At 49.4% G+C, this 23746-nt stretch overlaps 9 protein-coding genes across 9 annotated transcripts; 6 read left to right on the top strand and 3 right to left on the bottom strand.

Moving 5' to 3' along the window:
- Window positions 1–44: 44 nt before the first annotated feature.
- MIND_00228800 (Proteasome subunit) lies at window positions 45–2016 on the top strand (the record flags this gene model as incomplete). Its single annotated transcript, XM_037359174.1, has 6 exons — window positions 45–396; window positions 445–878; window positions 930–1316; window positions 1359–1655; window positions 1703–1822; window positions 1870–2016. 6 exons carry the CDS (start codon window positions 45–47, stop codon window positions 2014–2016), a joined length of 1737 nt encoding a protein of 578 aa, XP_037224269.1.
- A 45-nt stretch (window positions 2017–2061) lies between these two features.
- MIND_00228700 (uncharacterized protein) lies at window positions 2062–3128 on the top strand (the record flags this gene model as incomplete). Its single annotated transcript, XM_037359173.1, has 4 exons — window positions 2062–2172; window positions 2217–2258; window positions 2307–2438; window positions 2487–3128. The coding sequence occupies 4 exons, from the start codon at window positions 2062–2064 to the stop codon at window positions 3126–3128; spliced, it is 927 nt and encodes a 308-aa protein (XP_037224268.1).
- An 8-nt stretch (window positions 3129–3136) lies between these two features.
- Window positions 3137–5009, bottom strand: MIND_00228600 (uncharacterized protein; the record flags this gene model as incomplete). The annotated part of the gene is made up of 9 exons (XM_037359172.1): window positions 4898–5009; window positions 4783–4844; window positions 4597–4728; window positions 4447–4550; window positions 3652–4401; window positions 3509–3605; window positions 3396–3460; window positions 3197–3349; window positions 3137–3152 (listed from the first exon to the last, which is right to left on the bottom strand). Exons 1-9 carry the CDS (start codon window positions 4992–4994, stop codon window positions 3137–3139), a joined length of 1476 nt encoding a protein of 491 aa, XP_037224267.1. The 5' UTR covers window positions 4995–5009.
- A 24-nt stretch (window positions 5010–5033) lies between these two features.
- On the top strand, window positions 5034–9253 carry MIND_00228500 (Inositol polyphosphate phosphatase; the record flags this gene model as incomplete). Its single annotated transcript, XM_037359171.1, has 17 exons — window positions 5034–5161; window positions 5208–5244; window positions 5296–5408; window positions 5453–5481; window positions 5522–5752; window positions 5797–5946; window positions 6001–6134; window positions 6180–6237; window positions 6287–6385; window positions 6433–7099; window positions 7146–7787; window positions 8096–8118; window positions 8171–8242; window positions 8295–8379; window positions 8424–8571; window positions 8625–8710; window positions 8767–9253. The coding sequence occupies exons 1-17, from the start codon at window positions 5040–5042 to the stop codon at window positions 9251–9253; spliced, it is 3183 nt and encodes a 1060-aa protein (XP_037224266.1). The 5' UTR covers window positions 5034–5039.
- A 5417-nt stretch (window positions 9254–14670) lies between these two features.
- Window positions 14671–17599, top strand: MIND_00228300 (uncharacterized protein; the record flags this gene model as incomplete). The annotated part of the gene is made up of 9 exons (XM_037359170.1): window positions 14671–14890; window positions 14937–15035; window positions 15082–15178; window positions 15236–15894; window positions 15948–16085; window positions 16133–16517; window positions 16566–16905; window positions 16953–17408; window positions 17459–17599. 9 exons carry the CDS (start codon window positions 14671–14673, stop codon window positions 17597–17599), a joined length of 2535 nt encoding a protein of 844 aa, XP_037224265.1.
- A 5-nt stretch (window positions 17600–17604) lies between these two features.
- Window positions 17605–18693, bottom strand: MIND_00228200 (uncharacterized protein; the record flags this gene model as incomplete). Its single annotated transcript, XM_037359169.1, has 1 exon — window positions 17605–18693. One exon carries the CDS (start codon window positions 18691–18693, stop codon window positions 17605–17607), a length of 1089 nt encoding a protein of 362 aa, XP_037224264.1.
- A 121-nt stretch (window positions 18694–18814) lies between these two features.
- Window positions 18815–21702, top strand: MIND_00228100 (Zn(2)-C6 fungal-type domain-containing protein; the record flags this gene model as incomplete). The annotated part of the gene is made up of 5 exons (XM_037359168.1): window positions 18815–19033; window positions 19084–20190; window positions 20240–20852; window positions 20900–21627; window positions 21676–21702. 5 exons carry the CDS (start codon window positions 18815–18817, stop codon window positions 21700–21702), a joined length of 2694 nt encoding a protein of 897 aa, XP_037224263.1.
- Window positions 21703–21841: 139 nt separating this feature from the next.
- MIND_00228000 (J domain-containing protein) lies at window positions 21842–22931 on the bottom strand (the record flags this gene model as incomplete). Its single annotated transcript, XM_037359167.1, has 4 exons — window positions 21842–22137; window positions 22181–22515; window positions 22565–22847; window positions 22907–22931. The coding sequence occupies 4 exons, from the start codon at window positions 22929–22931 to the stop codon at window positions 21842–21844; spliced, it is 939 nt and encodes a 312-aa protein (XP_037224262.1).
- Window positions 22932–23015: 84 nt separating this feature from the next.
- On the top strand, window positions 23016–23746 carry MIND_00227900 (RF-PROK-I domain-containing protein; the record flags this gene model as incomplete). The annotated part of the gene is made up of 4 exons (XM_037359166.1): window positions 23016–23240; window positions 23294–23386; window positions 23437–23526; window positions 23576–23746. 4 exons carry the CDS (start codon window positions 23016–23018, stop codon window positions 23744–23746), a joined length of 579 nt encoding a protein of 192 aa, XP_037224261.1.

Below are 23746 nucleotides of genomic sequence, written 5' to 3'. Positions count from 1 at the left end.
AAACATCTTCTTTTGTCCCATCACTGTCGTCGTCTACTCCACCGATGCACCTTTCTCTAATAACCCTCGCGTTTGCCGCCGCCGCCGCCGTTTCTGCCCAAGACATCAAGTACGACCTTGCTCACAATGCCACCCCAATAATCGGTACCTGGAGTACCGGCAGCAAGCATGTTGTCCCAGGTCCTGTGAGTTTGCGAAGTCAACCCCCTACCCATTGTGCGCTCAGTCTCCCCAGGGTTTTGCCAATCCAGCTCAAGAGTCATTCACATATCCTCCGACCACTGGTGTCGGTATTTCATTGTTTGTTCCTTCTCCTCGATTACTCCGCCACTCATTCAATAACTAGCTCTGACGACGGTTGGTACGAGGTGGCGAGGTATCGCTTCAGCTCGAACGGTGTGTGCCATTTTGCCTGTGTGAACTCATCTCATACGAGTGCCTTAGCTACCGAGCCCAACTGTATTATCGGCACCGTCGTTTGGGCCCATGGCCATTATGCTTTGCTGAACAACGGCTCCATTATTCTGACACCAATTGGAGACGGATACCAACAAGTCCAGGCCCCTTGTGCCGCTACTTCCAATTTCATGCAGAACTACAACTACACTGAGCTGTTCGTCTCATGGCGCATCTTCATGGACACGACGTTTGGACCCAAGCTCCATCTCTTCCAATTCAATGGCGAACCTGTAGCCCCCATGTTCCGCGTTTCTCCGGATCCAAATATGCTACCCAAGCAGAAACTTCGCAATGTGACAGCGACCATTGTTACAAAAACCAAAGACGGTCTCATTTCTACGGAGACGCTCGCTTCTCGCAAGGTTAAGCGAAGCGGCGCGACGACTATCCATTTCCCAGCGGCAGGACTATTCGTTTTGGTGGGACTCCTTGCCGCTCTACTGTGACGATGGACAGACTTTGGACATTAGATATATCAATACCCATCCATTCCCTTTTTAGTAGTACGAGTGTTATCATGCAATGTGACATCTAAACGCGTCACCGTAACGCACTTGCGCGTCCTTGTCCTATGCCTCAACAACGCCAATTTAATCCTTACTCCGACAACGGAGGGACCATTCTCGCAATTGCGGGCTCCAACTTCAGCGTCATCGCAGGAGACACCCGACAAACTGAGGGCTTCAATATCCAAACAAGATATGCCCCAAAGGTCTTTCGTTTGTGCGTCATCATCCCTCAGTATTCCTTCCACATCTTACGCGTTTCTGTCAAGAACCGACAAAGCTGTTCTTGCGACCAATGGCTTTGCGGCAGACGGTAACATGTTCGTCAAGAAAGTACACCAAAGGCTCGAGGTAAGTCTACGCACTCCAATCCACTGTTCCTGACGCGTTCAGTGGTATCGACATGCACACTCCAAAGACATGCCAATACGCGCCATTGCCCGCCTCATTCAGACCATGCTCTACGCTCGTCGCTTCTTCCCCTACTACGTATATAATATTCTGGGCGGTATCGAGGAAGATGGTATGTGTCTTGATCAAGTAAAAGCAAGGCTTTTACCTGATCGATTTTACTTGAAGGTTCTGGCACCGTATATTCCTTTGATCCAGTGGGCTCATATGAGCGTGAGGCGTGTCGTGCAGCGGGAGCTGCCCAATCCCTTGTACAACCTTTCCTTGACAATCAGGCCAGTCGATCTGAACTTTTCGATCCACCCATTCATTTACCGACTGGCTAGATTTACTTCAAGAATCAGAACCCACCACCAGGCCAAGCGTTCCCGGCACATCTGCCACTGCCCACAGTTCTACAGCTCGTCATAGACTCGTTTACTAGTGCAACTGAACGTCATATCGAGGTTTGTCTTTTTGCCACCGTGCCGTTGCATTCACAAACGAGAAACAGGTCGGTGATGGACTGGAGATGTATATCGTACTAGCGAAAGATAGCGGTTTACAGGGCCTGGATGGCTTCCAGAATGTGGTGGAAATGGGGACGACCGTTGAAGGCGAAAAGATGTTTGTCTTGCGTAGGAACCTCAAACGCGATTAGATTACTTGCTCTGTGATCCATCAATCGTTCTCATTCCCATCCACGATGGCCTCACCCCCACCCCCCGGTTACTACGTCCCGGCCACTTTGTTTTTCGACGAGAACGAGGAACTCGACTTGGATGCGATTAGGTCTCATCTCCTTCGTCTCGCACAGGTACTTGAAATCCAGGCTTAGTCGCACTGTCTCGATCTAGCTAGGGAGGCGTGACGGGGATACTCGTCCAAGGCTCGAACGGAGAGGTAACAAAAGAGACCCTGCAAATGCTTTCTTGACATCGTTCACACTAGGCACAACATCTTGACCGTCAAGAACGGAAAAAGATCATTCAATTCACTCGGACAACCCTTGATGAGAATGGCTTCAATAATGTAGTACTCATTGCAGGTACTGGCGCTCAGTCAACACGAGAAACTAAACAGGTAAGTAAAAAGTCCTCAACAGGGTTGTTACATCCAACTGCTTTTGAGTTGTGTTTCGATGCCAAGGAAGCAGGTGCCTCATACGTTCTTGTTTTAACACCCTCGACCTGGCCCCCACAAATGACAGCGGACAACGTTATCCGTTTTCATCGTCAAGTTGCTGATGCGGTTAATATTCCTTACATGATTTATAACTTCCCTGTCGTCACCGCTGGCATCGACCTCGACTCGGACACCATTGCCACACTTGCTCGACATCCTAATATCGTCGGTGTTAAACTTTCTTGTGGCCAGGTTGGAAAACTCCATCGGCTTGCTTCGACATTTTCTCCAAGTGAATTTGCCGTTTTTGCCGGTCGCTCCGACATTTTCCTTACGAGCCTGCTATGCGGCGGGTCAGGAGTTATCGGGGCTACAGTCAATGTATTACCCAAATCGCATGGAAATCTCCTTCAACTCTATCGGGAAAGCAGGCTATCGGAGGCATTTGAGTTGCAGGCCAAGCTTGGGCATGCCGACTGGGCAATCCAAAAACTAGGAGGAATATCAGGGGTCAAGGCCATCGTTTGTCGGAATTGGGAGTATGGGAAGCCTATTGTGCGGGGTCCACTGAAGCCGGTGGCGGTCGAGTCGTTGGTGGGAAATAAATATGCGGAAACATTGCAAGAATTAATTTCAATGGAAAAGTAGATATTGGATTATATTTCACCAAATCTGGAACAAGTTGAGTAGAGCCTTACTTGCTTAGTAAGACGTACCGATCAGGGAGTATGACTGGTGCGATGAGACTCCAAATATATAAAAGCATGCATATCCAACTAGAAACCACGCGCATCCACATCGCAACTTCTGAACGGCCAATGTAAATGCTATTGGGATCTGGTGATTTGTCATCCGAGGTCACAACATTCCTGGCCACATTGTCAAAGTGTGTCCGTTCAACAAAAAGGCACGAACCAGTCATTCAACAGCATCGCAACGTACATCGCCGCAATGGCGAATATAATGTGGAACCAAGAGTACTTGAAACAAAGTCAGGTTATGTTGAACAGGCATTCATAACAACTTGCATTGTAACGTGTACCCGACCGCTCATCGTCGCGTGTTTCCGTGTCCAAGTCGTCTTCATCATCCTCGTCTTCCTGGAGAGCTGACTCTGGGATAGCACTGAAAATTAATACGGGTTGGTCGTAGTAAAATTCAAGTTTCTCACCCAGCCTCAACTGCTGCCAGAAGAGCTCTGTATCTCGGTGAGTCAGTTCTAGACGGCTGGGTATTGACCACTCCTAGTTCAGCATGCCCGTCATCATCGGGGAGCTGGATGGCACTTCCGCGTTTGCCGTTACGCACAAGAGCACGACTTTGGGTGGCTGCCCTCGTTGTGGAATAGGCGATAGCTAGAAAGGTGAATATAGCGCCGAGGACGGCTGCTGTGGTCCGTGCTGTGCTTTCGCTGCTACGAAGAGGGTTGCATTTGTTGGACTCGTGTGTATGATTGGAGACAGCAGAAACAATAAGATATGTGCAGTATGCGCCAACCATTCCGGATTGTGCTAAGCCAGAACGGGGGTTGTGTTCTTGAACAGTCGGGTTTATCGCAACAAGGGTGATAACGATGGCCAAAGTTAGATTAAAGGCAATGAAAAATCGGTTCAGAGTGCATCCTGACCCCGCAAAGTACCCAAACATGATACCCGTCATGGTAATCGTGAAGATGTACATGGCAGCAGTTGATCCAATAAGGATAAACTGCCAAAGAGAGGACGAGTCGTTTTCCCAGTTTTCGATGCAGGTTTCCGTCCAAGTGTGGGCAAAGTCCACAAGAAGTACGAGACCAAGCAGGATGAATATTGTCGCGCCAATGAGAGACACGTAGTTTCCCCAGAAGATAAAAAACTGGTTGGGAATAAAGAATGACGAGACAATGATGAGAATCCACAGCAGGACTTTTGGACCCCACCAGCTATCTAGATCAGTCTCAGTGTAAGACAAGGGAATCTGGACGGACCCATTCTGAAGTGCAGCACGCTTGTCACGGGTGTCTTTGACGCCGATGAGAGAAAGACTGAGGATGATATGGAACAGAGTGAGGGCGAAACAGATGCGATGGACCTGCCAATGGTTGTGAAAGGTCAATGGATGACGAGCAAGTAAATACCGCCAGAACTCCATAACACTTGTTGTTGGCACACTCCATCTTGATGTAGTCGTAACTCCACTTGCGAATGAGTTCTGCGACCATCTGCGTCTTCATTACCCAGGCCAGTATTGAGTTCAAGGAGAAGATTATCTAGGTGCGACGTTTGGATACGACAAAATCCCATTAGCACCGAAAAAAGCATACCGCAAAGCCAACGCGGGTAGCGATTGAAGAGTTGCAATTGCATGACTTGAAGAACATGGACGCTACAGCGGAATTAGTTCCAGGCCAGGCGGCAGGCAGCGTCGCAATAGCCAACCAGCTGTGGAGGTGAAACAGAAGGCAAGGCCCGCCAAACAGGACGAGCCGATTGTTCCCAGTCCCCCTGCAAGGGGTAAGGACAACAGAAGACCCATGAGAGTTGAGAGAAAGTGTGACCAAAATTACGCTGCCACTCTCTCATGACGTCTCCTGCCATCGCTGGGCAGACACGGCATCCTAATGTTCTCGCTCGACTACAAGCACTGTTCCCAACTTCGCCAAACCCTTCTTCACCTACATTGGCCCACAACTTGAAAATTAGGTTCGTTTATCAAGGTGTTAGTTATCCCATACTTAACGACTTGGAGGATGGTCACCTGGAATATGCACGACTCCCTCCCAAAGGTTGATTGAACTACTGTCTGTACTCCCATATTCCTTGACTCAACCGCCAAGGGTGATTTGACCGAACTACTCGGCCGGATTCCTCCGTATCGACCACAAGTGTTCGAGTCTCAAATGCCACAATTCCTGATGGAGGACCAGCATCCGTACCACCTCGTTGTTGTGTAAGTCCTCATTATGCCTTTAGAAGCTTCCAATCCCTCAAAAGTGCAGGCCAAGAGTGTCCGTCACTTCTAGGTTCGATATCTGGAGCTAGCGGCTATGTTCAACTTACTAGAAATCACTCAAGGCATTCCAATGGGATTTGGGGCAGGATTCAAACTCATTGACCGCGACTCTGACCGCGATAGTTCGCGTTATTCCTCTGACGCCAGAGAGGCCTTTCCACATGATGGACTAGGCTGGACAGCTATGATTGAAAACTGGCTCTGTCATGGCAAACGACAAGCGACGAATACGCAAACGACTACGAGTGACCGACAAGGACCCTACCAATTACTTGTCAAAGGTGAACTTTCGAACCCACCTCAAGGTCATACTAACTCCTAGTAGAACGACTGATGGGCTTATATCTAGCGATATTTGTGCACAGGGACCTGCGACCATTCGTATCAGGGACTTCGCGCTCTGTTGTCACGACTGGTTTGATGGGTGGGCGAGTCGGAAACAAAGGCGGAGTTGGTATCAGTTTAAACATTGACGGTACAAACATCCTCTACATGCCGAACCATTCACCAAGCCCGCCCTGATGATTAGGCACGACGCTTCTTTTCATCAACGCGCACTTAGCTGGTGGGCAAGTCGACCACCTGTCGTTTTCAGTCCTCAATCTCCATCTAGCTCACGAAGGAAAAGTTCAACACCGACTGGCTGATTTCGCCAAAATTCAGGTCGCAGAGGGGCATATGTCTCGTCCATTCTGATGAGCCTTGCAGACTGGACTCCAAGTTGATGATTTTCTTTCCCCAGAAGATCCTCGCGTCATGGCAGAAGGTTTTTACTTGTTCGCTGTGTTCAAGTTACAACTCAAAAAAGTTCGCAGACTTGGCTGACAAATTTGATTACGCTTTCTTACTTGGCGATCTCAATTTCAGATTAGATATCTCTAGGCTTCATGCCGACTGGTTGATATCGCGACAAGGTTCCTATTGATTTCTTTCCTTCTTCATTAGACTTATTACGGTGCAGACTATGCTCAAGCTTTGACTTTCGACCAGCTTCGCAATCTCATGCAACGGGGAGAGTTCGCAGGCTGGAATGAAGAGCCCATACAATTCCCTCCGACTTTCAAATACGATGTACTTCGGACACTGAAGCATCGGCGGCGACCCTCCAAGCACGATCAATGGCGGAATACACGAGAGAGTGCCCGGCAACTGACGGAGGTCAACGAGCGCGGTGACGAGGAGGGACGTGACAGCGACGATGTGGATGCTGCCTCAGTGTCGTCTTCAACCTGGAATTCCATGCATTCACGGCCTGGAACAGAACCAGATGACGATTATTTTCACCCATCGCCCTCATCCCATGCAGTGAGCAGTCTAAGTTCTCCAGGGAGTCGGGTGTCACTGTCGCAAAAAGCCAAGACGAAATGGCTAGCGATGACTTCACCCTCAGCCCCTCATAGTCCAACTACGTGGTTCAAAAAGAAACCTTTCCCTTCATCTTCACCTGTTATCGTCACGGCAGAGCACAAACAAGCCCGTCGCCGTCGTTCATTGGACACTGCAGTACTTCCGCCGAGCCTTAAGCGTTTGAGCTCCACGAGCTCAAGCATCCAAAGTGACCAAGTCGATCAACGGCATGATGACAAGGGACTCTACGACACATCTCACAAACAACGAGTACCTAGCTGGTACTTAAGAGGATTCTGCTCAAGTTTGCTACTTACTTATATCCAGGTGTGATCGTGTGATGTGGAAGACATCAATTTCACCCCCCGACGAGGACGAGACGTTTGATGCCTATTCTTCGCGACATCGCAATCGTGTTGGCCAGCTTTTTGCCAACGCACTGCGACCATTGTCCAATCGTACTCGGAGAGGATCCAGTGATTTATCTCTTGACCACTCTTCGTCCCCAACGTCTCCCAACGCTGAACCAACGGCTTCATTTTCTCGCCTCGTCGAATCGCAAGGCCACCTCTCGCCCACCAGATCAGAAGGCATTCTCGATCGAAATGGTCGAATTGAACGGCAAATTGCTACTGCAGCTGATGGTATCTTTCCGAACCTTAAACGGGCCAACTCCCTTTCACATAATCAATCACCCCCGCTTGCTGTCCGTCCTCGACGCGCAACTCTGGCCGATGAAACTGCTGCACCCAGTTTACAAAGCCGAGTTGTCACACCTTCTCGTTGGCGCTTTCTGCCTTCCTTCCTGGGATATCATCACATTGCACAGAGTGTTTCATCATCCCAAGAGCCCGCACCCTTGACTGATGTTATGCCTCCTCCTCCAAGGCCCTTTCGGCGCGGTGATGTTGTCTGTCTCAACTACAACACCCTCGATGACCGTCAAATGAGAAAATTGGAGGGAAGAAGGTATTATTCTCTTTCCATATATATTGTCTTGATGTAGCCAACCCTTTTTAGTGATCATCGGCCAGTGTTAGCTTCTTATGCAGTATATATCTGAGTTGGCTTTGGGTCCGAGAAAGGTTAACATCTCCGATTTCTCTCGAAAATGCTCCTGATATTCTGCATCATTATCCTTAGATCTCTGGGTTTATTTTATTTTATTCCATTTTTTCTACAGTTGAGTACTCTATCATTATACCGTATACATACTGTATTCTTTCAATCTATTACAGCATATCCCGGTGTGACTGTGACTTTGATTGTCAGCTCAGCTTGCTTACCTCCTCCATGCAAGGTAAAATCACGTTCAATCAAGGCTGGGGTTTGAGCTTAAATTCAGAATATAGGATTCAATAAATACTATCCACCGGACTTTTTCGATAATATCGAGAAGCATAGCAGTTTAAACTCGTATCGAGGTGTGTTTCTTGATCCAGTGCTGAAAGTTGGACTTGACTCATCTGGTGGCAGGAAAGCATGCTTTGGGAGATCGTGCCAGGAAACTGGACCAGGGAATCCTGATCACACGCTTTGAACTTCCGTTCAACATCTGGTGGTAAGTGAGTACAGTGTCTCTGAGCCCAACCTCAATTTGGATAGTGGAACATGCAACAATCATATCGGCATGGGCGTAAGGTACAACGCAGAGAAAAAGAAAATCGGCAACTATTATTCAACCCCCATCTTCTCTTTCCGCTGCAAATGCCACTTGTGCGACGGTTGGTTTGAGATCCAGACAGACCCAAAGGTATATGGGATTCCTCCTTAAAAATGCAACATTCACGAAATTAAATGGGATAGAACACACGTTATGTGGTCGTCTCGGGTGCAAGACAGAAAGAAGAGAACTGGAGCCCGGAGGAGAACGGGGGGTTTTGCTGTCCACGGTCAATATCTGAACTGCTCTCATGATAGTGGTATCTCAAGTCACTGATTCAGACAGTAATGCTCAAGCCTCTGACCCACTGACCTCGTTGGAAAAGACTACAGACACTCAAAAGGGTCTGATTCAAGTCCATGATCGTCTCGAGTCTCTGCAAGAAGCATCTGATATCTACAACGCAGACCCTTTCGCGCTGTCCAGCAGGGTAAGGAAGCACTTTAGGGAGGAGAAGAAGATCGAACAAGCGAATAAGCAGGCGGATGACGGAATCAGAGGGCGATATGGTCTCCCTGAAACTCTCACCCTCATCGCCGACGATGACGCGGCAGTGAAAACTGCTCAGGAAAAGTGGGCACACGCTAGACGTGAATTGGACGTTTCCACCAGCCGCAGCCTAACTGGTGTTACACGAACTCGAAAACAACCCTCGACGGTAGCTAACCTCAAAGCACGTATATTAGGCAATACGGCTAGGATTCAGATTCGACAGCGAGTAGAACAACAAGTACATGTACAGAGAGCAGATAATGAAAGGAAGGAGCAATGATTAATAAAACCGACTTATGAGTTGTGAATAGCCCATGGTTGTTCCAAATGTTGCATCGGACTGTCCCATTTCCAATGACCCGAGTTGTAGTGAGCCGATTCCCCGCCGTCAACCTCTTTCCACACACCCAGACGAAGATGATCAAACTCTTCCACTTTGTTGTCAAAGTTCAGTAAAACCTGGCTCGCATCCATGTCCGCATTCGACTCGGGACTGGGGTTGGTCGAAGGATTCACAGACGAAGAAATCAGTTCCGGGGTCGGTGCCACATCGTCCTCTTCCCCAGTGCTAAATGACGAAAAGTCGAAAAACTCGACAAAACTCTCATCCGTCGTTGGAGCCACAACCGTTGAATCGCTAAGACCCAGTGAAGGCAACGTGGTTTCGTCCGTTGAAGTCCCGAAACCTTTGAGAATTGTGTCCAAAGTGTCAGAGAAATCCGACGTCAGTCGATCTTGCCCGTCATTTGCCATTCTGAACAATTCTGTCATTTGCTCGAGGAATGCAGTGCTATCCTCTTCCGTTTTGACGTTATCAACCTGTTCCGCTCGAGCGGTGATCGCTTCATTCAAAGGGCCATCCCATTCTGTCTTGGCTCGTTTTGGAGGAGAGGGCTCGTTGGCAATGTTAGGACCAATCACGTTGTGCAATGATGGCGATGATTCCTCATCGCGAGGACGCTTATTGCTACTGCTGTTGCTCCCAGCCGGCGACGGAGCAGTTACTGCCTCCTGAATGGGGGGATTCTGAACTTTGATTGATTGTTTTCGTCGAGCTGGTTGTGGCTTCGATTTTTGGGTTGACTTCGGTTTTGGCGACTTGGGTGAAGCCATATCCCTTGGAGTTGGCGCATTATGTACAGGAGTTGAAGCTGAAGCAACGGGAGGCGGGGTTGGAGTTGGAGCGGCTGGAGTGACAGGAGCAGGAGATTGAGCGGTAAGCCGTCTCTTAGAATTAGGAGGCGGCTGAAGATTGATCGGCGGACGATTTACTGGAGGTTGAGGAGGTCCACCAGACTGGACAGCCACTGGCGGATTTGGCACGACTGGTCGTGCGATTTGAACTTGTTGCTTACCCATCAAGCTCGAAAGAATAGTGGCGAAATTTTCTGTTATCCCTTGCACTTGGTTAAGCATGTTGCGCAACGTCTCAAGGGTGACGAGGAAGCGCGTGCTTCCCGATGTTATCATTGCGCGTTGTTGAATCGCTGTTTGAACCTTGAATGAACTCGGTCAGATAGTTTTGCAACTGAAAATGAAGTGGAACGAACAATGATAACGTATCTTCGCACAACGCTTTCGTTCTTCAAAACGGCCAAAATCATTGGCAGCTTGTGATCGAGCTCCACGCAAGCACGATGCAACTGCTCAAGGACAGTATTATATTCCATTCGCTGTTCAGGAGGGATGTCGATTGGAGGCACGTTGGAAAGCATCCCTAGCATTATGTTGAGGTTATGAACAAACGACAGCACAAGCAACCCTACTTTCTGGACCATACTCGCTCTTTAGTTTGGCGAGCTGAACCATCGCGGCTTGTACACTTTCGCGCGTTGGACGTTGCGGTGGCTGACTCGATGGATCAACTGCCCTGGGGGGTTGAGGCGGGGGTCTGGATCCAGGTTGAAGATTTCCTGGGTTTGATGCGATGGGTGGTTGTTGGCCATTTCCTGTTGGCGCAAGCAGGTCGTGAAACTTGGCTTGGTCGAGTCGATTCTGAAGAAGGGTTGTCCTATTGTTCTCAACAAACTGGACTACTTGTTCCGGGAAACCGCGACGGCGAAGTTCGGTGGTGGGAAGATTGGCGGATTGCATTACAAGCTGCATCTGGGCTGGGTCAGAAAGACGAGGTGGACCCAGAGATTGCTGCAAATTGGCATTATTCTTCCGGCGTTGGTCAATGACCGTGCTGAGGTAAACATTGTCGAACGCAGCCAGATATTCCTTGTAGGCATGAGCAAGCTGCTGGGCAACCCCCGGTCCTGATTTCGCAGGTTCACTGTCAGAAGCGGGGAACTGTATGAATCCCATTCGACCACCAACAACAGTCCACAGGTCTTTTTGCCCCACCTGTCAGGTAAGACTTAGTTTGGAACTGTGGAAACGTTTATCCCGTACCACTTGAGCGCCACCCTCCAACATGACTTGAGTGTGAAGGTCATGAAGGTCGATGGATCGTGCGTCGATTGTCAATATTCGCGGGTTAAGCTGGATGTTCCTTGTGTTACACCAACTCTTGAATACGTTTTCAAAGCGAGCCTTCTCGAGAGGCGGAATATTGGCAAATGGCGGTTGTACAATTGGGAATGAGGGCGAAGGCTGCAAGGGATTGGAAAATTGTTGGGGACGGGGGGGACCATGGAGATGTGTGTTAGGTGGAGATGCGGCTAGACCATTGTTTTGGGATGGTTGAGGTCCTTGATTCGGGTTGAACGGGGGCTGCGCTGGCTGTGATCCCGATATCCACGAATTGGGTTGCTGAGATAAAGACATGGGTGCGTTAGAATTTATGGCCCTAGGATGGAGGTCAGATAGAGGATAGTGAGAATTGAAAAGTCAGAACATGTTGCCGCCGTGCTGGATGTGACTCTGAATCTGGTTTATGAAGTTGACCAAGCGAGCATAGTGCTCCTTCCGATTCTTAAGATCTGCCGAAACAGTACGGACTTTATCCATGAAGGAGGCATCACCGATACGAGTTCGTTGGCTGGTAAGCTGCATGAGTTGCGCCTCCTGATTGGAGATAATACTCTTGAGGTTATGAGCACGCTCTTGAAGGGCAACATAACTGGCCCGTGTGACCTGTGCGGGCTGTCCCGTAGGCGGTGGAGCTGATGGTTGACCACCAGACGGTGAGGGTTGGCGCATTGGATTCGGACCTGGAGCAGCGAGGAAGGTTTCAGGCTGCCCAATTCGCTGGCCATTAAGAGCAGCTTGTTGGTGCATGCGATTGGCGAAATTTACAGGCCCGTTTTGAGGCTGCTGATTGTGCGCGAGACCCAAAAGCTCCAGCTGCCTATGGGTGTCCGTGTTGTTTGCTTGAGGAAAACGGCCATTGAGAGTCTGAATCGGCGGCTGGAAGGAGTTGGACTGTTGATCAAGGAATGGGGGGAATTGCTGCTGGCCCTGGCGCTGGTTGCGCATCATGTCTGCGACCTGTGAAGCAGGTTAATGCGGCGATAGTTATTTCTTAGATATTAAATAAAAAAAGGACCTGGGGGTTGATATGACTGGCGTCCAGGCCGGTGCTTTGAGGTCTGAACTGGTTCTGCATCTGCTGCATCTGCTGCCACATTGGACCTTGGTCCGGAAATCCAGCGACATGTCCCTCAGTTGCTTGCTGAGGTAGATGAGACTGTTGCTGGTTCACAAAGCCATTCGCATGGATGGGGTACCGGTCGGCCATGAAACCAGACTTGAACCGCAAGCCGCTGGGAGAGCGAACAACAACGTTGGTAGAGCTGGGGGGAGTTTTACTTGACTCGATTGTAGCTCTTCTTTAGGCTTGAGGTCGGTTGGAGGAGGGTTGTTGATGGGAGGAGGAGGAGAGGTAGATGAGACAACGACGCAGAAAGCAAGAAGGTGTTCGTGCGAGAGCTGTGTTACACCACATCAAATAAACTATATCCTAAGTAGATGGACCACTCTTTACTACGACTTGCTGGTCAACATCTGGGCCGCGTTCTAATATAATATCGTCGTCGTCTTCAGAGTCTGACTTTGTCTGCTCAGGAGGCCCAACTTGGAGGATCTCATCTTCTTGATCGCTCTCTTCTTCTGTCACCAAAGGCACTTGGGATTCAGCGTCTGCATCCTCGTCTTCCTCCCGAGCCGTACCACCTTGCCCAAACCAATACCGCAATCCAACCGGAATCATGACTCCAACACAAATCGCAAATAAACCAAAGAAATTCTTCCATGAAATCAGGTGAAAGTCGGCCGAACTTGTCATTTCGTCGAGACCACCACCAATTGTTGTGTGGATCACGCTAACGCCCAGTATGCCGAGGGCAGTAGTCACCCAGAAGACTGGGATTGAAATTCCAACGTGCGGTGCGAGGATATTGATGACCCAATGGGGCGGAAGCGGCGCAATGCGAAGAATAATGAGGAAGGAAATCATGTTGTCCTATGGCATTCATTATAGCGAAAATATGAGGCGGAAGTTACGAACTTGGTTCTGTTCAATCTTGTGAGCCCATTTGTCCAGCTTGTCCTTCCACTTGGGCAGTGCGAGAAGAGCAGGCCCCAACGCAGACGATATCAGGTAGCACAAACTCGCGCCAGTTGCCACACAACAGCAAACCAGAGGAAGCGCAATCGGCACTCCCCAAACAGCTCCCCCAAGTATTGAGAGATACATCGATCCTGGCAGTGAGAATGCTTGGAGGCTGGGAAGCATTGGTTACTGAGGGGGGGCATCGGACATGAAGACTTACAAGAGATAAGTAACCACGAAACAGACGAATATACGGTATGGAAATATATCTCGGTACTTCTTCAGGATAAAGTTGAGGTCTTGGAGCTGAGAGAATGACTTGGGAAGACGGAGCTTGGGTCGGTCATCTCTGTCCGATTAGTGAGAGGAATCAAGGACAGAAAGGGAGTCAACACACTCTTCTAGAGTGGGTAGAGCAAGCCACAGAATAGAACCAAGAAACATCGAGCTAACTAGGAAGACAGCGGCCATCTTCAATGTTGCATTGAAGATTAGGCGACGCGATGAAACAGGTGCTGAACCATAGGATTGAGTGGGAGTATTGAGAGGAGTATGGTCAGACATGGTATGGAGAGTATATTCGCTTTCATTGGTATGCGTGAAGGATAACGGGGCGGGACGAGGTGAGCGCATCGAGAATAGCACTGCCTGGGGGGGTTGGGTTCAAAAGGAAATTGTCACGATGATTTCTAGATTCTAACGATGGCGGTCGATTCACTCGAGCCTCGAAATGGAAAGCATATGTAGTTTCATACAGCGCACATATAAACTCCAACACGACCCTCAAATGTTCAGCTTGGTTCCTAGAAATCGTGTCTAAATAAGCCTCCCATCTTTGGAGCAAGAAAGACCGCCACGCACGACGCCAGTGCCGTCTCTTGGCATTGTACTGTTTCACACGGACGAGAAATCAGGAAAGGATGTATTGGAGTTTTAGTGAATGGGCGAACCTGGATTTTGGTATCTGACTTGAGACGGAACCACTGAGGAATGGGTCTGTTTTGGCGTGACGCTTTTGCCAGGATCCTTTTGGTACGGAAGGTTTTTTGAGATGGCTAAGGCAGCTGTTAGACGCTGGAACGAACAATGTAGCCAGTAGCATACATACCATAGCAGCGATTAGGCAGCGATGAAAAGAGGTGAGAGGAAGTGACAACGTGACAGTTAGTAGACTCACGTGCTCACTTAACTCTCTACTTATGCGTTGTGGCTGGTTCTTCTCTATCCTTGCAGCCGCAGCTGTCCTTGCAGCTGAGCCACCTAAAACCCTCGGAATAGAGACGACGTTTACACCAGAGGAGTGTGTTGTCAAAGCAGCCAAGGGTGACAAGATCGAGGTTCACTACACAGGCACCCTTTTCTCGACAGGCGCGAAATTTGACTCAAGCTTGGACCGTGGCAGCCCTCTTCCGCTAACACGTATGGATGCCCTGGTCTTGATACTCATGTGACTAATACCCTCCAGTTGGTGTTGGTCAAGTCATCAAGGGATGGGACGAGGGACTTATTGGAATGTGTGCTGGCGAGAAGCGGACGCTTACCATTCCTTCGGACATGGCATACGGTTCGTTTTGTTACCCTCAACCTAATCAAAATCAACAACTGTACAGGCTCTCGAGGCTTCGGAAATATCATTCCTGCCCATTCTGCCCTTGTATTCACGGTTGAACTCGTCAGCCTTGACAGCAAGATCAGCCACGAGGAGCTGTAATTATGTTGCCTATGGTTATACTAGTGGCTTTGTGCGTTGTACTTACCCTTTAGTCTTGACCTAAGCTACTGCTCATGTCTTCCTCTGTTACGGTCACGAGCAATGACGATTATCTCCCGCCTTCCACTCCCTTCTCAGCCATTGCTTATACATAGACTGACTCCAGACCCTCGAACACCATCTACCAAAGCATTTCTCCAACTTCTACGCACCACTCCCAGCATCCAAAGACGAGCGAGATTGCTCGCATCTGCGGCTCATTTCTCATTTGTCACCCCATTTCCTGTCGAGTTTCCGTATCAGATAGAGCCGCTACCAGACACAGACACAGCGTCGCACATTGAAGAGTGGCTAACAACGCGGGAGGCGCTCTCATGTGTCGAACAAACGCCACTATCCAAGTACACCCGCGAAAACCCAGCCCGAACAGTGCTTCTAGGCATCGCAGAGACTACTCTTCGCGACTGCCTTCCACATCTCGATGTCGGCGACGCTTTCGCTGTCATAGGATCTCCTTCTTTGGTTCCCAAAGCCGAGCTGGATGACACAGCAGCAGTTAACACAGCTCGTGATGATCTAGTCGACGTCCTCAGTGGCCAGGCAGTTTTAATGTCCGAGGACTTGAACTTTGCGCCCTGGTCTATGCGGTACAGTGGCCACCAATTTGGGACTTTTGCCGGTCAGCTGGGTGATGGCAGGGCAACCACAGTCTGTTCGTAAACTTTCCATTCTTCGGGGTATACTTATTGGCTCATCTTGAATTAGTGGTCACTGCTCCGCCAGACCATCCCCATGTCTCTTTTGAGCTGCAGCTCAAAGGCCAAGGTCGCACCCCCTTCTCGCGCTCGGCTGATGGACTGGCCGTTATCCGGTCGTCCATTCGCGAGTATCTATGCTCAGAAGGTTTGTCATATGTGCTATATATATATACCTTTCCGACGTATTCTCAGCGATGCATGCTCTGGGAATACTGACCACTCGTGCTCTTGCTCTTATCTCTCTCCCAGATCTTTCCGTGATTCGTGAAACCAAGGAGAGCGCATGCGTTGTTACTCGAGTTGCCCCCTCGTTCTTGCGCATAGGCTCATTTGAAGCATTCAATCCACCTCAAAATGTATTTCTCTTCGGTGGTGGGCAGCAATCGCCTCACTGGGAGGCACTCAGAATACTTGGAGAGTGGGTTGCTGGACCCATTTTACATCTCCCTGAGATGGACGCGTTGGTCGGGAAACCTTGGGCAAAAGCGCTGCTTTTGGAGGTAGCTAGGCGCAACGCTCGCATGGTAGCAAGCTGGCAAGCTTATGGATTTATGCATGGAGTGATCAATACCGACAAGTGGGTATTCCTTCCGTGCAGCTTGCACTTCTCATTCCATCAATCTAGTGTTTCTGTCTTGGGGCTCACTATTGACTACGGCCCATTCGCTTTCATGGACGTTTTCGACTGGCATCATATCTGCAATCACACTGATGAGGAAGGACGATATGCCTATCGAGCCCAGCCAACTTCACTCATATACGCCTTACGCGCTTTGAACACGGCTCTTGCGCCACTCATTGGAGCTGAAAGCGAGAGCGGTAGCCCCATTGCTGTTGGATGGGCTGATGGCGTTGACGAGGAACAACTGAAAGCGTGGAAAAAAGTTGGAGAACAAGTGAAAGACGAAATGGAAACGGTCGCACAGACTGAGATGGCCGAAGAGTATGGCAGGCTGATGAGGAAGGTATTTGGAACCTAACTGAACGTGTTTGGTTTCTAAGACTCGAACAGCGTCTTGCTCTGCGCCGCGTGGAACAAGCAGACGAGGCAACACTGGTCCGCCCTCTACTCGATCTTATGGCAAAACATAAGCTGGACTTCCACGCAACCTTTCGGGCCCTTGCAGCCTTTCGTCCCTCTATAATTTCTGTTCCCTCTTCAAGGATAGATGGTATCAACCCTAGTCTCGACGCATTCGTTAATCTTCTTCTCGAACAAGTACCAAATCCTACTGGACTTGAACGTGCGCAGGCATATCGAGATGTAGCAGCATGGCTCCAATTATATGGTCAACGAATCGAAAGGGAAACGGATGCTTGGGGCAGAGAAATCGATGCAGAACGACTCCAAGCCGCACGTGCTGCGAATCCGCGCTTTGTTTTAAGGCAGTGGGTATTGCAAGAAGTTATCAAGAAAGTCGAAGACGACCCAATCCGTGGTCGCCGAATCCTTGCCAAAGTTTTCCAGGTCATTTCTGATTTTTGTTGTTCCCGGTGAATGTTCATTAATGTATCTAGATGGCCACAAATCCGTTCAAACCTTGGGGCGAAGAAGATGGCGGTGATGCTGAACTAAGCGACGAAGAGCGTGAGGAACGACGTCTGTGCGAGTTCGGTGCCAAGGACATGTTGGGCTTCCAGTGTAGTTGTTCGAGCTGAGTTTTTCATTGCCATCCAATGCGATAGTAAGCATATACAATTTCTTCCTCTGATGGTTTCTCTGGGGCACATAAGATCGTTTCCTTGGATAAGATTTCTGGTCCTTGGCCATCAGCAATGAACACCATCTCAATAGTACCTGATTCTGCTGCATGTGTTGGTCGTAGAGGGACAAGGAGGTGAAAAAGGCCATTTCTGCGCAAAAAGCGAGTTAGGACCTTGCGAATCCACAATGCATGCTCTGCTTCGTATATGATGTCTGCGCCAAGGATAATATCGAACGCAATGTCGAGTGGGGGTGGGAAAAGAGCAGTCAATGGCTTATTGGCCATAATGGACCAGTCGAGTGCAAGCGATTCAACGGAGAGTGTCCCAGAAATATTGTCGAAATTAGCGGATATATTAGTCGCGAGGTTGTGTAGAGCTGGGGGATATGCGTCAGTGCAAACAACCCTCGTTGGGAGATCGAGGTGGTTCGCAATTTTAGCAACAGTGATTCCAACCAGACCTGTCCCCGACCCAAGTTCGAGCACACGAAGCGTTGATTGTGATTTTTTATGGAGCTGGAACTCTTCTGGGTGGGTTGCTATCATCTCAGCCAGGACAAAAGCCCCACCCCATGTCTGTGCACCAACTGAAGCCATGCCATTGTCCAGTGGAATATCTTGGAGAGTAACCTCAATCCCACTCGCTGGGAAGACAATAGTGCGAATCAAGACACCAGCACTTGCTGGGCCACCACAGTTTGCGAGGACAGCAGCAGCAGAGTCGATTATAACAGCAATTTCTTCTGCTGAAGCTTGAATTTGAGTAGCATTATGAGCCAGATACGTAAGCCACCGAATCGAATAGCCTCGCTCAAATTCATCGCCGACAAGTGCGTCCAGGTCTTCAGGCGACGAACTTGGCCAGGAAATTGTCGATCCATCTGGTGTAATTCGACCAAGTATTTTAGAGCCTCGTATGCGGGGAGTATAGAGTGATCGCAGATAGGTAATGCCTCTAGAAACATCAGACGGAGAGATAGCTGCAAGGTTGCGTAGTGAGGGTAGGAAAAGACTGGGGGGCTGAGTGTGGCTCATTTTAGAAGTCATAAATCCTGAATGAAGTTTGGTTTGTAAGAAAAGATTCGTATAGGCTTCGGCGACGGAGAAGAGTCGTCAAACAGCGGCTCGCTTATGAACGGCATCTAGTCTGCTTTTCTCCCGTTCGCCAATGTCAAGCCCAACCTCCCCCTCCACCCATAACAAGCGTTCCCCTCCTGACCAGATGGAGGTTGACGGTAGTAGTGCTCGCAACAATGGCACCACTGTTGACGATTCATCATCGGTCGCCGCGCCTCGAAAACGCAAAAGAAATGCGGATAATGGTGACCCACGTCGACTAAGAAGGTCTCATGAGGCTTGTTCTCGGTGTAGAGCGAAGAAGATCAAGGTAAGCAGGCAAGTTCCACCTTGGCTCGACTACTAAAACCAGGTTCCCAGTGCGACTCGAAACATCCACGATGCACCGCGTGTGCGAACTCTGGAGTTGTTTGTGCTCAAGAAGACCGCCATAGAAATACTCTTACTCCCAGAGGACACCTCGAAAGGGTAGAATTCCAACTGGCTCAGTCCATAATCCTCATTCGACATCTCACTGGCCGCATTCATTTTGACCTCATTGACCTCGACTCTTGTCTTGTGGATGCCGGACTTGACCCAAACCCGCCACCGTTGAATAGTTTCACCTATGAACCTCTTGCCAATATCTACACAACAGCATTTCCTCCGCCCGAATACTACTCCCACATCAACAATCGCGCTCCTGATCCAGAACCGGAAGAGCCGACACCAGCCCCTACCCCTCGTGCCACCTATGCAGCCCCAGCAACCGACCATGTCAAGGGTCAAGACCCAAATAGCAATGACCTCTCGTCCACACACGCACTTGCAAAGAATTTTGGCGTGTCTCCTGACATTGTATCTGCTATTGCCGCCAGCCAAGTAGACAAAGAAGATTTGGCTGTCGGTTCATCAGGGCTCACCTCTGGTCGCGACAGGTCAATCCATGAGGCAGCCACCCCGCGCGATCCAGCACATTGGGTAACGGTCACAGTCCGTCGCGGTCTGAACGCATTCGCAAACCCTCCCCATATTGCCACAGTCATCCCAGATCTGAGTGGCGCGATGGATATATGGCTTCCTAAAGATCGTGCTATGGTTAATGCTATTGTTGAGGTCTACTTCACTCGTCTCAACATCCACCGCCCCGTCTTTTCGCGCCTAGACTTTTTCAAGTCCTTGGATGAACTTTATGGTAGCCAAATATCTGGGTCTGGAGAGAATGCCTGTCCACATGACCCTGGTTTTCTGTGCAGCTTCTATCTTGTCCTCGCCTTAGGGACACTTAGCGACCTTAACAACCGTTCTGTGCTTCACCAAATGGATTATCCTCCGTCCCAACAACTCCTTGTAAAAAAACTTATGCCGGCAGACTGGCCAGAGCACGACGAATTCTTCGAACGTGCCCTCAGTGTGAAACCTGATTTGCGAGTCACAATGTCAAGTTTACAAGCCCTGATACTGCTGCACTGGTATCTTTACACCGAAGTTAGTCACTGTTCTACCCAATTTAAATCCCATTCATATGTTCTTGCAGCGTCAAGGACGTACTCTCTGGCGCCTCGTGGGTAGTCTCGTCAGGCTTTCTGTTGAGTTGGGTCTACATCATGATCCGACATCTCAGCTCAATGCCGTGAAACAACGGGTGTTCACTGACGAGGAGGCTCTTCTTCGTATCAACCTCTGGGGCATCATACTCATCCATGATCGAGGGACGTCCATTCTATTAGGTCGACCTCTTGGCATCGCTCCCTCCGACTCCAACACCATACGTCCTTCTCGATCTAAAGGCCACAATGAATTTTCCGAACACTTTGAACTGAGCCATGCGGTCGCTGAAATTCAGGCCGATATTATCAACTCTCTCTATTCACCCACCCGCAATAAGGGTGACGGACTAATGCGCAATGCAACTCGCGTCATTAAAAGCATGTCGGAATTCCGGCGCAGCCTCCCTAAAAGGTATCAAAACTACTTTGGGGGTACCGAAGATTGGACGATGGAACAGAAAACACAGCTTGTTCGAGATATCAAGGAAGACGAGGGCCTTACACTTCTCAAGATCGGCATTGCTCGCCTCTTGCTTCTTCGGGCCCTCTTCAGCTGTACTGAGTTGCACTACGAACATCGACACAAGGCCTTGATTGATGGTACTTTTTTGTCCTGGATTCGAAACAAAATCTAATCCATCTGATAGCCATCGTAACTGCCCATAATGTCATCATCTTTCATAGCCAACTCATACGTTTCCCCGACATCGGTTTCTTTACTTCTCCGATTCCTCTCCACATTGCAGCAATGGTTATCCTATATGGACAGATGTCCAACTGTGACCGACTGGACCGCCAAACGGCAATCGACGATCTCTGGCTTGCACTCGATATGCTTCCGCGATTCAGGTGGCGTTGGGAGCGTAAGGACCTTAACGGTGGCCACCCTCTCATATTCAAGCTTGCGTCTTCTGTCATGGGTGTTGATCTTCATACCGTGAAGCCGACAACGCAACCTGTGTTACTCGCAGAGCCAGACTGGGATGAAGATTCTGGGCTTCCTTCACCCATGTCGTTGTCTCAGCATACCTCTCCCGCGCCAAGTCACGCATACCCTCCCAAACCACCCTACAGCCATCAACGTGCGCCTGTCCACGATTCGACGCCAACGGATGGGGCTAGCGGAAAGCATCTGGTCGACATACCCACTGGGTTATTTTATCCGTTTTACCCTGAAGAGAATAGCAACCCTGCTGCTCCACCGACTGGTCCAAATACGATAAAGGAGCCGAGTTACAACCATATCCTCGCTGCGGCTGCTACCCATGGCCAACACGGGTCTTACGCCGGACAAGGGTCCTACGATACGTATATTTCTGAGGAACGCAGTCCCACTCGCCACCGCATGCACTGGGAGAATAATAATAACCATGGGGTTCGTTGACTACTAATTAGCCACTTGACGTTGCTGATTTTCCTATAGACTTATGTCAGCTCGCCGCGTTCGTGAAAACACTGCATCTCTTTCTTTGTCTTGGTCTATAAACCCCCCATTTGTAACGTTAGCATATGAATTCGTTTGTATACATAGTTTCAATTATTGTGTCTAGGTCAAAAAAAGGAATAAGGATAAGTAAGTCGGGTCACTTCTAAAGGACCCTCTCCATGCGTTGTAGGAGAACATCCACACCCCGAATAAGCACCGTGACCCTACGGGGAATAATAGTCTCTAGCGGCGGGTCAGTGTTGTCGTTGTTATAGCTGGCGTTCTGTTCAATCAGCGCCCGTTCCAAGGCAATGGGTAGACTGAGCGTGACGCGCGTGAGTTGGATCGTTAGTCGCGTGCGCCCCCGGATGTCGAGGTAGGACAATTGTCGAAAAGAGTGCTGAAGTTCCAACAGACGGCTCATCTCGGTATAAAGTGCATACACACAGGCACGGCAACCTGATCAAACGGTTAGCGAGAAAAGCAAAGTGCAAAGCGGAACCTGGACTGAGTGCTCGCTCCCGTAGCCTCTGCAAGGAGTTGAGTATCGAGTTGATTCCTTCGTCCCCCATACTTAGGGAAGGATTGATATCGTTGACCGCCCTCAGTAATGTTCGTATCATCTCTAGGTCCCCCTCTAGGAAATCATCGAGCACGCCCATTATGATACCGCGAAAGGTCTCCTGAGCCATATGCCCAGACGAATGCGTGGAAAATACGTCGTACTTTGGGGAGCGCATGTCGTACGATCGTCTCGAGGTTGGATTTTGCAGGATCGAGTAAGCAACAGCTATCTTTTGGAAGGCATGGGTTGCTTGAGGGTTATCCGGGAATTTACTGGAAAAGTCATCAGTCATCGGTGAGGGTATAGTAGTTCGAGTAGTACTCTGGGTGGCATGCTCGACTGCGTTTGAGGTACGCACGCCGAAGAGAGAGCTTGTCGAGTTTGTCTGCCTTGGACACGCCAAGTATAGCATACAAGTCGTCAGTAGCTATGATCGCATCCAAGACGGCGTCTCGGTGGGTGGAAGGGGCTGTTGAAGGCAGAGACACAAAGTCTGGCGAAGCGGTGCTGTAGGCCGGACTGGAGTATGTGATTCTCTTTCGGTAATATTGGGCAATGTCTTGGTCTTCTTGTTCATCGACGGGGAGATGGAAGTAGGTACTCGCTGAGAAGTGTAGTGAGAAGATGACTTTCTTTCAAGGCGCAACCAAGTCCTGCACTTACCAGTCGAGAAGGCGTAGGATAACATATAAGCAACATCCAAGCAAGAAAGTAACGTCGTGATACCAGCGGCATGTGAAAAAAAGCAATCACGTGAATTGAAAGAGTCTCCATGTTCAATCTCCTTAAGCTTGGTCAAAGAGTTGTTCACACCAGGGGCCTGCGACAAGCTCATCATAGAAATAAATCGTTCTTAATACCACCACATATACCCTCCCTAGGATCTTCTGAGGAAACAGCGGCAGCAAGAGTCTGGATTTCTCAATTTCGTGCCTCCAAAATTCCCAAATCAGCTGTGACTTTGTCTTTTTCGAGAAGTTCTGGGCCAGGCGGGCAGGTAGGTATAGCTATCATTCCCTCGGAAAGAGATTGGCTTATACGATAACGTAGAATGTCAATAAAGTAAACACGAAAGCAATGATACGGTGTTCAATCGACGCAGAGTGGATCCCACCGTGGGCTAAGAGCTTTCTGGAGCGCTCTGTTGGTGAAATTATGCAGTGTGACTGCCTCACGTATCTGACGAGTCCCAGCCGTATTATGTGGTCTCTTCCCAATCCCTCCAACTAACCTCAAGCGTCTTCCGCTCTCAGTCTCAAAATATCGACGACTGTCTTTCCAAGGTTTCTTACTCTCTATCAATGAATAGAACAGTTGCTGACCCCAGTGAAGCTCCACGCTCTTGTCCTCGAGGCGTCGTCTGCAGATGTGAAAGTGGAAACATCAGCAGAGCAGAAAAATCGTGTTGCGAGTCTTATGAAGGGTGCAGATATCAAAAGACGAAACGACAAGACTTATCGGAGTCAAATCAAAGCCACGAGGAAATCACCCAAACGAGAGTAG

The sequence above is a fragment of the Mycena indigotica genome (genome assembly GCF_014461135.1).
Source record: "Mycena indigotica strain 171206Taipei chromosome Unknown Mind.scaff0002, whole genome shotgun sequence".
Taxonomy (NCBI): Eukaryota; Fungi; Basidiomycota; class Agaricomycetes; order Agaricales; family Mycenaceae; genus Mycena; species Mycena indigotica.
The sequence above is the reverse complement of the archived record's forward strand: the minus strand, read 5'-3'. Positions and strand labels throughout refer to the sequence as shown.